A 17,574-nucleotide genomic window follows, 5' to 3' on the forward strand; every position below is an offset into this window, starting at 1 on the left:
ATAACTTGCCGACTAAGAAGCAAACATATCAACTGACTGAACAAGCTGTTCATCATTGGAACAATTTAAAAAAGGAACTCAAGACCTGAAGATATTTCCTGCAGTGTGTTACCGGGTGCTGGAGCTCCAAGGCTCAGGAAAGTTTGTGATGAAATTCTGCACCAGAAGCAGTTGAAGCCTCTCAGAGGGACTGGAATGCTGTGGTTTCAGAAAGGGGTACATCCTTTCTGACCTAGTGCTGAAGGAATCTTAGAGTGGCATCAGCCTAGTGGTATGGAACAGGAGAGGGTTCAGGTCCTCATCATGGACAGCTCGATGGAGAGAGGGCTCAGAACGACTGCGTTCAATTTTTGGCAACAGGTCCTGTACTTGCTCAATGGCTACAAGGATCTGATGGGGGAGAACAAAAATATGTAAATCAGCAACATAAGGTATGAAACTACCAAATACCAACGTTGGGAATAACAATGCATTTTTAAACTACTGGTACATGAATTTTAGAAGCAGCGCCATTGTTTATTACGCAACATGTTGCATGAGTACAAAGTGCCGCGATTTCAACAGCTCAGTCGTGTTTCTGTATTCTGCATCGAATTCTAATAGCTGATGGCAAACAGTATTACCGTATTACAGTAAAACATTGCTGTCCACGCTCAATAAGCAATATGGTTAGTAGGTCACTGCTTGTGGTGCAGCCATCAGTCATAGTGATGGGTTAAAAATGATGATTCACTCTGGATCATGGCTCTTCACGGTGTTAGAAGATGGTAGTAAAATCAGCAGGGACCAAGGTGTTGAACAAAAAAAGCTTATTTTAATCTTGTAGACAGCAGAGAGAATCATCATTTTTAACCCATCATTATTTGGTGCCGAAACCCGGGAGTACGACATCACTTCAAACAGGCCTATCAGGTATGAGGTAGAAGGGTGAAAGTTGATGTCAGACTGAAATAAGAATGTTTAAGTAAACTACGTGCACACACGCACACACACACACACACACACACACACACACACACACACACACACACACACACACACACACACACACACACACACACACACACACACACACACACACACACACACACACACACTCACACAGAGACAGAGAGACAGAGAGACAGAGAGACAGAGAGAGAGAGAGAGAGAGAGAGAGAGAGAGAGATATTTTATTCGGCCACGAAAGCAAAACATTCCAATGATTTGCCCAAATTCATAACGGCCCTTGGAAACAGTAACTACAATGTGGTCCGCGGCAAAAAATTAGTTTGACACCCTTTGTCTAGCTCAGGCATGGGCAAACTACGGCCCGCGGGCCACATACGGCCCGTTAGTCTTTTCAATCCGGCCCGCCGAACTTGCCCAAATTATAGTACAAACAGTGTCTAAAACTCATGACAAAAAGCTAGCGAACAACAGGGCAGATAACTGAAAAGTTGCCTGCCCCATTTTTCCCAACTTGAAGCAAAATGAGACCAATCCCAATAAGAAACATTGTCACAAAGTATAAAGTTTTTTTTTTTTAAATCAAGAATGCACCAACTTCAAATGCTACCTTGCTTAATTTACATCAAATGCGCATGGCTGTAAATTTTGCTACAGTAGTCGATTGTCATTGTGGTGCACAATGCAACGTTTGCATTGATTCCTACGAGCCATTAAGCCCCTTTCATAAGTCTCACGTACACTTTACAGTCACGGTTTAATGTAAATTTACGTTTTGTAGCGTCACATATGTTGTTAGCTTCTTTTGAATCTTTCTTCTAGTTTGAGGTTCTGTGCATCTATTTTGGAAAATGACATGCAATTGCACGACTTTGTAACGCTTGCGAAAGTCTGGAAGAAAGAAGCAGGCTTCTGATTGGCTGCCGAGCCGAGTATGCAAATTTCAACTGCAGGTAGTCTGTTTGTGTGCTCGGCGACGGTACACGTGTATTGTTAGCGCGTGACGGCGAGAGCGTCAGTGAGGAGTTTGTTGAGCGCGCGGTCAGGACAAACCATCTATGATTTGGCGGAATTTAACACAAGTAGGTATTATTGAGCTTGAATATTTCGTTATGTAATAATATGTTTTGAATGTTGAAAGTGATTCCATTTTTCAATAAATGTTGATTTCTTTGCCCCTTCGATGGAAACTTAAAAACAGACGCAATCTTGATAAATCACAGTGCATATGTTATTTTAATCTATTTCCATTTCCTCCTCCAAGTATCTGCGAAATAGTATGTAAACGCCATATTCCTTGAGACAAATTTATTAACTGATCAGGGATATTTTTCACATTTGAAAGACAGTTAATAAATTGGGTTGTAGTGTTTTTACTGTGCTATGAGGTTTGTACATACTACATTTAAAGGACAACCGGCACCATTTTTTGTTTTTGTTTCCCACTGACATCAGAAAAACGTTTTATAGCATCTAAAATACCCAAATCAGGCAGGCTGATATTTTTAGTTAAATGAAAAACACCAATAAAAATGACTTCAAAATGAATCCGGAAATGGTCAGTTTCAGAAGGTCCCACCCCTCTATTCGTGACGTCACGCCAAGACGTCTTGCCTTGCTCGAGAATCAAAACAATGGCTTCAGATTCGGAGAAGATGTTTTCTTGTTCTTGTTCTTCTGAAGAGGAAAGCATAAATGTTTGCAATTGATTCTAGGAGTCCTCCCATATCAATTCGAGCCGTCAATGACAGCAATGTAGCACCCAGAAAAAGCAGAAGATTGCGCCCAAGCTCCGTTGGAAATGGGCTGATTTGTCAGCTGGGAATTTGTGTCAGCGAATATCAAATAGTAGTCTTGGTGCAACACACAACGATTCACCATCGCTTTATTTATGTGTTTTCCTTCTAATTTCGCCATCAACACAGATCAACACAAAGTTTTCAGACCAAACAAAGTACCCAAAATGCATTGTATGTCGCTTTCTCGGTCAGGGGCGGTCCAAACGTGACGTCACATGGGGATCGTCATCAACTCGAAAACAAGACTTCATATATTCAGCGCAAGTCTTAAAACGTAAACTATAGCTATATGCTGTGGAATCTTTGTAAAATACGCTCAGTCGAAGTCATTTGAAGTGATTTTATAAATTATGGACATAACTTGTTCGGAGTATTTCCGGCCCAAACACTCCCTCCAAATGCTCCTGGCCCGGCCCCTCTGTCAAATTTTAGAACCCAATGCGGCCCGCGAGTCAAAAAGTTTGCCCACCCCTGGTCTAGCTCGATATTCATGGACAAAATAGGAACAAATAAAAATGTTGGTGTTTTGGAGCTTTTTACATATCATCTGAATGAAAAGGCCATTAATCTCAGTATGTCAAGTGCTATCTGTGACAATCACTCTTGTTTAGTTCGTGGCAAAAGAAAATGCAATCTATTAAAGTTTAGAAAAACCTTGCTTTGTATTCAAACTTGGTCATTCATGTGTCACTAGACCTCTTCAAAATTGACCTTTTCTTCAAACATATGGAAACTGATATTATTCCCATTCTCCAAGGTCTAAATTAGCTAAATATACCAGTGATCTCGGACCTTGGCTATGCCTACCTCAAGAGCCATGTAATTTTATTGTTAAAGTTTTTCCAAAATGCTGCAAAATTTGGGATATTATGTCCTTATTTTCATTGCAGCTTCCCAGAGGTTGATGCTATAGCATTGAAAGTGGTACCAAATGAAGGCTAATACAATTTTCTTGAATATGGTGGGAAGCACAATAAAACACCTGTGTAAATTGTAGCTAATTTTAATGCACAAACAGCTGGGACACTACAAAAAAATCAGTTTGGTAGTATGATAGCACTGCACTGACACATATTGCATAAGAAACTGTCAGATAGGATGTTAATAATACTTGTATTATCACTTGTTCAATGTGGCTTTTTTGAAACTGTCAAATTTATTCCTGTGGTACTCCACAACTTGTAGTAAGCAGCTTCTTTGCTCTGGATCAGTTGTGATCTGAGTTGCAAAGTCACTCATTAGTTTCACACCTCTCTCAGCCACATCATTGGTCACTTTCACTGACCTCACAAACTTCTGTGCATTCATGTAGCTGTCATTGTCTTCCCAGGTGTCAGCAGGAGTAGTGAGCCAGTCACATTTTACTCGAAGAGCATCAAACAGAAAGTGAGACTCTGGCCCTACCAGGTATGTGAGAACTGTAACTGCCTTGATCACAGGAAACACTGGCTTGCCTTTCCTGTAACTCTCAAGTTTCTCTATGAAAAGGTTTCTTCAGCAGTCATCTGTACTTCTTTCAGAAGAAACTTCGTCAGCAAACTAAAGTCTTACTAGTAGCCTCAATCGGCAGTACATATGCACCTAAAAGCTAGCAACCACTCATTTGACGACAATGAGGTTAAAATCTTAGCGAAAGAACATAGATGGTTTGAAAGGGGAGTAAAAGAAGCGATTTTCATAAAACAACTAAATCCTTCATTAAACCGGTTTGGTGGAGTGAGGTTCAATTTGGATCGTTCATACAATAGCCTGCTTAGGCAACATAGGATTAGTAATACTGATGAGGTGATACCGGTCGAAATGGGGCAATCAGGCCAGTCGTTAGTCAGAACGACAGGAACTATCAGTGGAGCAGCTGCAGGGAGTAGTCATCTGCTCCCCCCAACCTGAGAGCAGGGACCTATCATAGCTGAGAAGCATAGAAGCATAGAAGTTATCTTTCGCTAAAATTTTAACCTCATTGTCGTCAAGTGAGTGATTGCTAGCTTTTAGGTGCATATGTACTGCCGATTGAGGCCCACTTCGACTCCCACTGCGATGTTGATAGTCTTTTTTTGAGAATTTGTGTAGTCTCCCCAATGTACTGCTCTTTAGAATTTTCATTCTTACAATGTATTGAATAAACTACATTACTTCATTTGGCAGCCTATCGTTTGGATGCACTAATTTTTGCCTTAAAGTGTTTATCGGGTTGAAATAAGTAGGAATTTTGTGTTGCCAAAGGACTCTGTAGTTTTTTCAGAAACTCCTGCAATGTAAGGTACTGCTACTCCTCTCCTTTTTGTATCTTCAGAATTTTTGGTTTCATTCCCTATTCTTTTTTTCTGATATTTGTTAAATGACCACTGAGGGTACCCACAGTTTGTGAGTGCTCTCCTGATATGTTTTGACTCCTTTTCTCTACCTTGAACGATTGTTGGTATTAGTTTAGCCCTATGCTGGAGGGTTCTGAAAACTCCTAGTTTGTGTTGTAAAGGGTGGTTAGAATCGAAAATTAAGTATTGGTCAGTGTGCGTAGCCTTCCTAAGGACTTCTGTTTTTAGCGCTTTGTCCTCTTTTATAATTACTTTGCAATCCAAAAAGGCTAGTTGGTTCTTTAATGTCCTCACGAGTAAATTTAATGTTGATGTCTAGCGAGTTGAGGTGATCTGTGAAGGATTGAATTTCTTGTTTTTTAATTATGACAAAAGTATCGTCCACATATCTAAACCAGTGTCTAGGTTTTGTCCCCGGGAAGGATGTGAGGGCCTGTGTCTCCATCTCTTCCATGTACAGATTAGCCACTATGGGTGAAACTGGTGAGCCCATAGCACAACCATGAATTTGTTTGTAAAATTTCTCCCTAAATTGAAAATACGTAGTACAGTAAAGTCTCGTTATATCGATATCGGTTATATCGATAATACCGCTTATTGCGATACTATTTTCATTTCCCTTGCACATTTCTAGTCTTTTTATGTATAATTAGTACCGTTTAGTACGATACCCGGTTATGACGATAATCCGGTTATTACGGTGCTCCTTTTCATCCCCCGCCGGCCATTTTTGTTGTTTATATCGATATATCCGTCGCGCCATTGGTCAACTTGGTCACGTGTCTTGTTACGTGAGCCGCCATCGGTCGCGCCATTGGTCGACTTGGTCACATGAGCCGCCATCGGTCGCGCTATTGGTCGACTTGGCCGTGTGACTTTGTCACGTGACACGCCATCGGTCGCGCCATTGGTCAACTTGGTCACGTGTCTTGGTTACTGTGTCACGCCATCAGTCGCGCCATTGGTCGACTTGGTCAGGTGACTTGGTTACGTGCCCAGCACCCGTGTCGCAGAGCCATTTTCATTTTCAGACGCGAGCTCGTGTGTAGCAGACGAGATTGAAGTGTTTGTGTTAAAAGGTAAAAATGGGAAGCAGAAGAAGATTGATGACTTTTTTAAATTGTATACATAATACAGTAAGATGTAAGCGTTGCAGTTTCCCTGTTGTGTTATGTACATGCCCACTGTACTGTATATGAATGCAATCGTTTTTTGCAACAATGTTTCTTGTTTTGTCTGCTGAAGCGCGATGATTTAGAAAATTATTAACATTCCATACTGTGTATTAAAGGACAGCCGATGTCACTTTTTATTCAAATGCAAATAAAAATGACTTCACGCCAAGACGTCTTGCATTACTTGTGAATCCAAACAATGGCTTCAGATTCGGATAATATGCTTTCTTGTTACACATCCAGTTATGAATACGTTTCAAATACACTGTAGTTCTGAAGATTAAAGCATACATGTTTACAATCATTAAAGAATTATATGTGCCATTTTGAGGCAACATTGGGGGAACATCAAGGGAGCTAATGGCCAGCTCCGTTTCTTATATGGCGCTTGGCTGCCCTCTTTTGGCGGCTTTTGTTTAATGCAGTTCGGCGCAGGATCGGATATATCGATAGTCCCGGTTATATCGATATTTTTTCGGACTCCCTTGAATATCGATATAACGAGACTTTACTGTATTAAGGCAGATTTCAAATAATTAGCAGATGTGGTTCGGTTTAAGTTTGGTTCTATCAAGCAGAGAAACGTCCGCCAGCAGTCTCGTCCTCACCACTGAGACTGCTGCTGGGGTTGGGACAGACGTAAAGATGCCAATGTTTCCTCAGGTCCAATATGAGGTCTTTGATCCTCTCTACAAACCCTGTGATGTTCTCTACGTGATATTCTGTGTTACCAACCAACGGAGCTAAGATAATTTTTAAATATTTGGCTACATTGTATGTAGAGGAGTCAATGCTACAAACAATGGGTCTGAGGGAGAACCCTTCTTTATGTATTTTTCAACAGCACTGACCTTTCCGCCGAACAGGCCATAGATGCATGGCGTGGCCTCCCCTCGGTATAATCTAAAATACATCTGTTTGTCTATATGTTTTCCTTTCTCTAACTTTGAGACTTTCATTTGGTACCACTTTCAATGCTATAGCATCAACCTGTGGAAAGCTACAATGAAAATAAGGACATAATATCCCAAATTTTGCAGCGCTTTTGAAAAACGTCAACAATAAAATTACATGACTCTTGAGGCAGGCATAGCCAAGGTCCAAGATCACAATAACTGGTATATTTAGCTAATTTAGACTTTGGAGAATGGGAATAATATCAGTTTCCATAAGTTTGAAGAAAGGGTCAATTTTGAAGAGGTCTAATGTGTCACTGATGTGTTCTTCTGGCTATGTATGAATTTTATTCTATTGAATCTGGTGTTTTTTTTGTTCTTTTGACTTCAAGACGGCGCCACGAGAGTGGCTGCCTTTCCAGCAGCTCCTGTGTTTTGCTTTTCTACTTTCATTTCTTTCATCACTTTGCTGCTGTGAAATGTAAATTTCTCCACTGCGAGACCAATAAAGGCAAATCCAATCCAATCCAATACAATCCAATCACGTGTGAAGGCTGCATTGCAAAAAAAAACAAACTACTTCCTTGTTACAGAGCACCCAAGAAGCAATTGCATGCTCAACTGTGCACATACCAGAGTTTGCGTAGCGTGTGGCTGCACGGGCCTGAACAAATGTTTGTCTACTCTGGCGCATGCACGTTTCTAACGTTTATGCACTGTCTCTGGCACATGCACGTTTCTAGCCTCATGCAGCATTAGTACGGGCTTGTATTAATTGACCTCAGGGTTATGGGTTTCACTTGGGCTCTTAAATGGAGCGAGTTTCTTTACTTATCTTCAATATTTAATTTTTATACATTTCGATGCATGTTGCAATTTTTTATTCAGTTATTACACATATATTTGACACTATAGATTGAACCTAATAAAAAAATGTATTTTCTGAGTAACTAATGAGACAAAGCATTGGTAACTAAAATGTTCAAAGGCAGTAATTGAGTTAGTCACACAATTATTGTTTAGAAAAAGACATTTCTAAAAATTACAGTGTCAAAATTCCCAACACTGTTAAGAACAATGACATTTGTCAACAACAAGATGCTCATTTTGACAAGAATATAACATTCAAAAGTTAAATATGATTTTTATGATTATTACTGTTGGGTCCAAATCGTAATTGAAGGATAATTATTTATTGGATGGATAAATCAAGCAGGAACCAAATGGAACTGGCCTGCACCAACAGTGATGTTAGGGGCAAGAGAGCGCTGCCGCTGTTTGGGAGAGCTTTTATTAAGAGCGGCGGATGTGACGTTATGTGGGGCCGATGTGACATATACAGATAACATCCGATTTACGACCGGTGTGAGTTACGACCACCCGCCATTTTGCCGCTATGGTGGCAGCCCGGCAACGCTATTGAGATCTGCAGCGTGTTTGCGATGCATTTGATAGTGAAGGAAATATACATTTATTTAGCCATATTAGACATTGCTCAAGATAAACATTAAAATAGAAAATTTAATCAGTATAAATATTGCTTTGCTTGTAATAGATAGATAACAGAACAAAGAGGTAGTGTTTGGTTGGAGACATATGTTTCAGGAGCCAGGAGATAGAAGGGGAGCTGGCTGGCAGACACAAAGGAAGTGTGAAATGACAACATGGCCAAACGCTGGACAATGGCAATGAAAGGAAGTGACCGAACACTGACTCAGCAGGACGCAACTTTTGATCTACTTTCCACCCTGCTTGGAGGTCGGGAAATACCTTGGGAACAGAGACGCGAACCAGATCCCCGGAAGGATCAAATGGGAGGCTTAATTTCTTTGTGTGGGCCAAGTTTGAATATGCATGTGGTACACTTTTAAATGTGGGCTCCTCCGCCTCAGTCTTTGGTCTCTCTTACTGAGTTGAGGGCACACGAATATTTTCTGTGTCAGTGAGCTGAGACACAGAATTCTGTATTAGATCAAATAGTTAGGAATAAATTATCTGTGAGTAACTTGCCGGCTTTTTTGGTCATCCCTCTCACAACGAACACGGCAATTGTTAGGTTACAACATTGCGCAACAAGGTAAATATTTAATTCCGTTCATAATCGTAAAAAAATAAAGGTAACTTAATGCTAATATTAGCTTGTAATATTCAAACCTATCAATAGAATAAAGACTCGAGATGGTCCGTCTTGTTTCGATTGAACAAGCAGGATGTTTATTTGCCGGAGCACAGAGAGCAACCCCTTCTCAGCGTTGTATAAGAACTATTTTTAATCGCTATCAAAGGACCATATGTAGCGTTGTGGCTGCATTGCCAGATCCGCTCAACATTCAGCATGCCTCATTTATCTTAATCGATAATACGAAATATAAAATGATAAATGACACTAAAGGTTGTAAGATTTATAATTGAACTGTAAGCATTTTGGTATATAATAGTATTCAGTAGAAAACGTTCTTTAAAGGACAACCGACGTCACCGGACAAATTGTGTCCATAATTTGTAAAATGGTTTCAAATGACTTCTACTGAGCGTATTAAGATTCCACCGCATATAGCTGTATTTTACGTTTGAAGACTCGCGCTTAATATTCCGGAAGTCTTGTTTTTGAGTTGGTGACGAGTCCTCACCCTATGTCACTGAAGGAACGCCCCTGACCGAAAAAAGGACACATTGTAGCAGTCCTTCCATCACGTCAATGCATTTTGCTGTACTTGTTTGGTCTGAAAACTTCGTGTTGCACCAAAAAGAGGCAGAAGAGGGCGACAAAGCTCCGTGTAAGGAATTAATCAGCCTGTGGAAACGGGTGGTGCTACATTTCCCCCCCTATTGCCTCGAAATGACACGGAATAAATTCTTTAATCGATTGCAAACGTATGCTTTCCTTTTCAGAACTATTTGAATCATATTCATAACTGGATGAGTAACAAGAAAGCATATTCTCAGAATCTGAAGCCATTGTTTTGATTCTCCAGCAAGGTAAGATGTCTTGGGGTGACATCACGAATAAGGGGGCGGGACCTTCTGAAACTGGCCACTTCTGGGTTCATTATTTTTCAGATTTTGGACACTAAGTCATTTTTATTGGTGTTTTGCATTTGATAAAAAATATCATACTGCGTGTTTCGGGTATTTTAGATGCTATAAAACGTTTTTCTGATGTCAGTTAGGAAACAAAAGTGATGTCGGTTGTCCTTTAAAAACAACAGATTGACATCATATACTATTCTGTCGTATAAATCTCGCGTCAGTGATTTTGAATGCATTTCGACTTACGACCGTTTGACTTAAGACTGTTTTGTCGGAACGGAACCCGGTCGTAAGTCGGATGTTACCTATATATGAAACGGAGGTTTAACAAAAAATGGCGGCCCGGTAGTCGAGTGGTTAGCACACCGGCTTCACAGTGCAGAGGTCGCCGGTTCGCATCCCGGTCCGGCCTCCCTGTGTGGAGTTTGCATGTTCTCCCCGGACCCGCGTGGGTTTTCTCCGGGTCCTCCGGTTTCCTCCCACACTCCAAAAACATGCATGGCAGGCAGATTGACCACTCCAAATTGTCCCTAGGTATGAGTGTGAGAGTGACTGTTGTACGTCTTTGTGTGCCCTGCGATTGGCTGGCAACCAATTCGGGGTGTCCCCCGCCTCGTGCCCGAAGACAGCTGAGATGGGCTCCGGCGGCCCCCGCGACCCTAATGAGGAATGAGCGGTACGGAAAATGAGATGAGATGAGATGAGAGGTTTAACAAAATAAAATGTTTACAATGTGTTTGTAAAGTGAATTCCCTTAATTACTGTTCATTGAACACTCTCAACCTTTAGAATTACAGACGCTCCCCACCTTACGAACGAGAAACGTTCTGAGCGGTCGTTCGTAAGGTGAATTTGATTGCAAGTTGGTTAAGTGCTATATTTTGTATGGAATGTATTTTTAAGTCAGAACACAGCCGCTCTAACAGTCGTAAAATAAATTCACACCTACTGTAGTACGACGACATATATCCTTGGGTAACAAGGATCTTCAGTAAGCCATTACTGCATAAGATTACTTTTTGTAATGCATCGCGTCTTCCTGGAGCGTCAACTGGGAAGAGGGACTTCCTCCCCACCAATATACTCCACACAGCTAATCGTAAGCGAGTGCAGCGGATCGGGACCTGAACTAGTTGGCAACACTTTTCAGCATAGCTGATTGGTCAGCCTTGGTGTCCGCCGCGTTAACATCCAGCCTTTGAAACTCTAATGTGTCTGTGTGCGTGCGTGAAGCACAGTACACAGTCAATGCAAGCGAGCCGGAAAAAGGTGCCCAATACAAAATCTAACTTACAGCATCTCTGTCCGAACATTTTTCGACATACTGTACCAGCCAAACTGTTCGTCTGTAGTGTTCGTAATTCGAATATTCGTAAATTGGGCAACGTCTGTATTTGTTTTCTAGGTATGTGTTTTATGTCCAAAAGCAGTCACGAGCTATTCCGGGGGTCGGGAACCTCTGGCTCGTGAGCCATATATGGCTCTTTTGATGATTGCATATGGCTCTCCGATAAATCTAAATACATATTCTCACTTTTTTTCCTGTTCATTTTCTGTTGGGGCTGCAGTTGGCGGAAAGCGCAATTTTGATTGGATGACACTGACCTAGGTTGGCAGAAAGCGCAATTTTGATTGGATGATACTGGCCGTCAGTTGAAACAGGTAAACGGCCCATTTAAATGAGCCTGACGAGTAAAAACAAAGTACACTTTATTCGGGCTGATTCGCCTTTGTGGAGAGAAAAGGTCCTGATTCTAATTTGCAATAAAACAATACCATCGATGAAACAGTCGCATGTCAGTGACATTTTAACAAGCCCCATGTTAACGTTAGCATCAATATACTTCTGTGAGAAATATGTTGCGCAGCAAGTGTGGCAGCTAATGCACTCTGTGCAGGCTAGCTTGCAGTAACTTTGCTTATGGACCCAGCAAGATGACTTTCCTTCCGATTGTTTGCCTGGATTTTTACCAATCATGAGGAACGGAAAAACATTCATGTTAACGGTGAGTACTATCACAAAGTTATTTTAAATAATACATTGACATTTTGTTGAAAAGTGACCGTGCGTGCGTGCGTGCGTGCGTGCGCGCGCCTGAGCTCGCGCGCGGGTGTTGTGGCTCACAAACATTTCTAAATATTTTACTTTTATGGCTCTCTTAGTCAAAAAGGTTCCCGACCCCTGCACTATTCAGTCAGCAATGCAATAGTCACACCAAAAATCCAAATCCCACCCCACTGGAATTTACATTACTCTGTATGACTGACAGCCCTACAGCAACAAGTTATAAATAAAGGACTGGCTCAGAACATGAGGATGACAAAGTGCCGAGCAGTGACACCACCCTTAAAAAAAAAGACATTTGCATTTGACTTGTGATGGACGGTGGAGGCATTATTACTTCCAATTTTTTATCATGAAAACCACAGACTTGTTACCTGTGGGAACAAGAGCCTCTCATCCCGTTTGAACTTCAGGCAGTCAATGATCAGCCTTTTCATTGACTTGGGTGAGGTACTATAGAGTTTATTGAGGTCTGGGGACAAGTAACCACGTCCCACCATAAAGATTATCTGCAGAGAGGAAGAAATAACCAAATGAATCAATATCGTGATCCAAGAATTGTAGTACAGTGGTACCTCGGTTCTCGACCATAATTCGTTCCAGGACCCTGTTCGAAAAGCGTTTTTTTTCGAACACCGAAACCACCTCTTTGCTCCTGCTGTCACTTGCGAGTTGACAGCGGGGGGGGGGGGGGGGGGGGGGCTGCCTCTCCCGGCCGTTCTCCACCCGCTGTCATTCTCTAATCACGGACACGGGGCATTTATATGGTTCGCGATCACCTCGCCAATGCCGGATGATTGACTCAACTCGCCACCGTGCCTGAACTCTTCCTTCGATGCGCGAGTCTATCCGGTCCGAGGTATTTTCCCCGCGTCCCGTAAATTTATGTCATCTTCCGGGATTGCGTAATTTTGCACCTTCGTGTGCCATTTGCTTTTTGGCGTAGTAAGCGGGTCGGATCACCCCCTGCCTTCTTACTCGCTGTGTTTTCTTTTATTTGTGAATAAACATCCTGCTTGGGTAGTACGTGTCTGCTTTGGGATCCCAAACATTCCACTACGTTCCGACGAGTCAGCTGCCGTCACTCTCGCTCGGAACGTGACAGCGACGGATGACTCGGCTACAGGATGTTCTTTTCTCTTAAAATATCTATCCAATGACACTTGCTCTCACGCCCACAGTCACATCACTATATTTCACAGCCTCCTTATTCTTTAATATCGTTCTGATCGTAGATTTCGCCATGCTGTATTCCCTCGCCAGATCAGACACTCGCACACCTCCTTCATATTTTGCGATTATTTCTTTCTTAAATGCAATAGTTGTACGCACTACTTTTCTTTTGTCACTTTAAGCAGCACTTACTTTCTTTGGAGGCATGATTAGGGGCTAAAACTCTTTGTACACCTATATTAAACGCTAGAGCAAAACACAGCACGTCCACTAGCGACAACAGTTGGTCACGGAGAGAGCGATACACCCGTGCGCCGCTCACTCCCCACTCTCAGGTACGCACTCACACGCCGTATTGGCGTTCGAACACCGATTGATGTTCGAACGCCAAGGCAAGAATATCTCAAATATTTTGTTCGAAAACCGATTTGTTCGAACAGTGAGGCGTTCGAGAACCGAGGTACCACTGTATATTAAAAAAAGGATAAACAACAATTTCAATTTTTTTAAAATGTTGTTAAAGTTTTCTGTTAATGAGTTTCACTGATGCCAATATAAGCTCTTTTTGGCATATTGGTGAACTAATTTTATTCCCTGTGCCTTGCTATTGAATGGCATTAGCTCTTGTGTTGGTCATTGCTTCTAGGTGCCGTGTCCTTGCTTGTGTTAAGGACATTGAGTTATCTTTTGTACGAATTGTGCTAGAATCTGTAAAGCAGTCCTTGCCTTGCTTTTTTTCACAGCAATTGTGACAAATCCAACATCCATTACAATTTGGGTCAACACATTTTGATCAGTTAAAATCTAAAGTGTTATTTATACCTGATCTCTGTTGTTGATATTGGAGTATGGTAAAGTCCCCGACATGAGCTCAAACAGCACGACACCATAGCCATATACATCAGACTGGAATGTATATGGGTTGCTGTCCTGCATTCGGATCACCTCAGGAGCCTTGAATACAAGGAATTGAAAGCAATGTGTGATGTTGTCTATAATTTATTTCATTCAATATTCCTAGGATGACCTTAAAACAAAAGTACCATCCAAAGAATTGATCCACTAGGCTGTTCGACCTGCTGAGAGCCGCTCCACCGTGACTTGACTGTTGCAAGGCCGAAGTCCCCAATTTTAACAGTCCAACCTTCATGGAGGAAAATATCTAGAACACAATCTCAGGAAATACTGCCGCTTGCAAACAATATGGTATGGACGGTGCGAGATGGACAGCAAAGTAATGTGGTCAATTACTTTTTTTTTTTACACAGGAATGTTCCTAACAACATACACAAAGAACAAAGTGCGATTGAAGTTGGCAATGGGTTTGGAATAAGGGTCTGTCATATTGAGCACTACAATATGGCTTTTGGTTAAGTACAAACTACTACTTGACAAGAAAAAAAGGATACTGTTTGATTTCAGGTCACGATGGATAATGTTCTTTGCATGAAGATAACTGAAAGGGAAAATTCATAATTGATTTAACATGGAAAAAAGTTCTATACCAGAGGTGTCAAAATCAATTTTTGCCACGGGCCACATTGCACTTACGGTGAACCGTGATGAAGATGGGGAACCCATTAGAATGTTAAATCCGCCCACATATTACATACAGAGCGCACAACAAACTAATGAAGAATTAGTTTTTAAATTTGAAGTGAAAAATAATGACTGTTATTGTAGTTTACATGGGACAATTCCAAATTTTGGTTCGGACTTTAGCAAGCATCATGGTACTTGACATGCTTGATTTGCTTTCGCAGGGCGAATAAAATGATGAGGCGGGCCAGATTAGTCTTGACTTTGACACCTGTGTTCTAAACAATCATCTGCGAGCTAACTGAATTTTTCGAAACTCAGCATTTGCAAAGTTCAACAGATTTTACCTTCATTTATAGCACGTCATTTTCCTCTCAAGAAATATTATACACTCTATGCATATTTTGGTCTTTGAGACAAAGTGAAGTGATAATTACAGTTGCGATTTTGATTATGTGATTATCAGGAATGGCAACTGTCGAAAAGGCAATCAGATTACTCTGCCAGTCTATATGTGATACAGGTAACATCCGATTTACGACCAGCGCGAGTAACGACCACCCATACTGATGACCACGACTGCCAGACCTTGTTTTTTTTTTTTAATTCTACGGCTGCCACCGCTACGACAACCCTGTTGATCTCTGCAGCGAGTGCATTTGGTTGAATAAAGACTCAAGATGGTCCTTCTTGTTTAGATCTGTCACGTTCCGAACGAGGCAGAGAGCAAAATTGAATGTCTGGATCCCCGAGCAAGCAACAGAGACAGAGGTTCGTGCAGGATGATTTATTAAGAGACAACACAAAGCGCTGGCCCCATAAGGAGGACCAGGGGAATAATTAAAAATAAAGAATACCAAAAACGACGAGTGGGGGAGGGGGCAAAGGGAAACCTGACCCACATACTACGGTGGTGCAGAAAAGGAACAATCCCGAAAGATAATACTACTTACGGGATGTGGGTGGGACCTCGGATCGGGTAAAACACGAGCACCGAAGAATTGACAGCATTGGAAGCGGGGAGGCGTGGCCCCGCCCCCAGCTGTCAATCCGAACGTGACAATATCGAACAAGTAGGATGTTTATTTGCTGGAGCAACATTGCCCAACATGAGGATACAAAATAACCGCTTCTTAAACGCGTACGACAATTTCCTCCAGCCTGACAGCATCTCACTCGCACAGTAATTGGAGGGGGGGGGTCGGTGCTCGAGCGGGTGGGTTTGCCGCGACGCTAACGCCGCCGGGGAAAAGGCAACTGGTAGAAATGTTTTGCTTCGGCGTTCGCCTCAGTCCTTGCGTGTGTGTTGGGCGACCACTTCTGGCTTCTCCGTTAGCAGGGATTTTTAAAAGCTCGCAGCCGTGTGTATTTGGGTCAGCAGAAAGCATGCGCGGCGACACAGAAATAAAAATCGATAATACGAAATATAAATTGATAAAAATGACACTAAAAGTTATACGATTTATAAATGAACTGTCAACATTTTGGTGTATAATAGTATTCAATAGAAAACGTTGCTTAAAAACAACAGATTGACATCGTATAATATCCTGTCGTATAAACCTCACGTGGGCCATTTTGAATGCATTTCGACTTACGACCGTTTTGTCGGAACGGAAACTAGTCGCAAGTCGGATGTTACCTGTACTTGTTTCGTGACTATATATTCGTCACCAATGCTGGAGCTGTTGTTAAACATTGCCTCCAAACTCCTTAGGATATAATTCCAGCATTTGAGTTAATTTTACTCTCCTTAAAGGACAACCGATGTCTCCGGACAAGTTGTGTCCATAATTTGTAAAATTGCTTCAAATGACTTCTACTGAGCGTATTTTAAAAAGATTCCACCGCATATAGCTATATTTTACGTTTTAAGACTCGCGCTGAATATTCAGGAAGTCTTGTTTTTGAGTTGGTGACGAGTATGTACGTGACGTCACTAAAGGAACGCCCCCTGACCGAAAAAAAGACATTTTAGCAGTCCTTCCATCGCGTCAATGTTTTTTACTGTATTGTTTGGTCTGAAAACCTCGTGTTGCAATCAAAAGCCGCCAGAAGAGGGTGTCAAAGCTCCATATAAGGAATTTATCAGCCTGTGGAAACGGAGGTGGCCACAGGAGGTCGCCATTTTGTGCCTCTTTTCTAGTGATCGTTTCTCCCCAATGTTGCCTCAAAATGGCATGGAATAAATTATTTAATCGATTGCAAACATGTATGCTTTCCTCTTCAGAACTATTTGAATCATATTCATAACAGGATGAGTAACAAGAAAGCATATTCTCCGAATCTGAAGCCATTGTTTTGATTCTCAAGCAATGCAAGACGTCTTGGCGTGATGTCACAAACTGGGGGCGGGACTTTCTGAAAATGCCCAATTTGCAGCTCATTTTTTTGCATATTTTGGACACTAAGTCATTTTTATTGGAGTTTAGCATTTGAATAAAAATATCATACTGTGTGTCTTGGCTATTTTAGATGCTATAAAAGTTTTTCTGATGTCAGTTGAGAAACAAAAAAAGTGATGTCGGTTGTCCTTTAAGTGAACTTGATTGCGGGCGCGAGATGGACAGTAAGAGAGATGGTCCTCTGTTAAAAAGGGACATTGTTCAACGTTTGAGTGTCCAGAATGTTAGA

The 17,574-nt window shown here is 41.6% G+C and overlaps 1 protein-coding gene across 2 annotated transcripts in view; it reads right to left on the bottom strand.

The window, feature by feature from the left end:
• Positions 1 to 17,574, bottom strand: part of araf (A-Raf proto-oncogene, serine/threonine kinase) — a 41,025-nt gene that overhangs the window by 607 nt on the left and 22,844 nt on the right. For both annotated transcript variants that reach the window (XM_088995037.1, XM_088995038.1), the window contains exons 12-16: positions 14,811 to 14,857; positions 14,445 to 14,563; positions 14,224 to 14,355; positions 12,603 to 12,737; positions 1 to 390 (exon numbers count right to left, since the gene is read on the bottom strand). The exon at positions 1 to 390 is cut by the window's left edge and continues 607 nt beyond it. In XM_088995037.1, the coding sequence (XP_088851163.1) occupies positions 250 to 390; positions 12,603 to 12,737; positions 14,224 to 14,355; positions 14,445 to 14,563; positions 14,811 to 14,857 (574 nt within the window). In that variant the 3' untranslated portion in view covers positions 1 to 249. The remainder of the gene's footprint in view (positions 391 to 12,602; positions 12,738 to 14,223; positions 14,356 to 14,444; positions 14,564 to 14,810; positions 14,858 to 17,574) is intronic.

This window comes from Hippocampus bargibanti, linkage group LG04, assembly GCF_051943395.1.
Source record: "Hippocampus bargibanti isolate YZ-2025 linkage group LG04, ASM5194339v1, whole genome shotgun sequence".
Classification (NCBI taxonomy): domain Eukaryota; kingdom Metazoa; phylum Chordata; class Actinopteri; order Syngnathiformes; family Syngnathidae; genus Hippocampus; species Hippocampus bargibanti.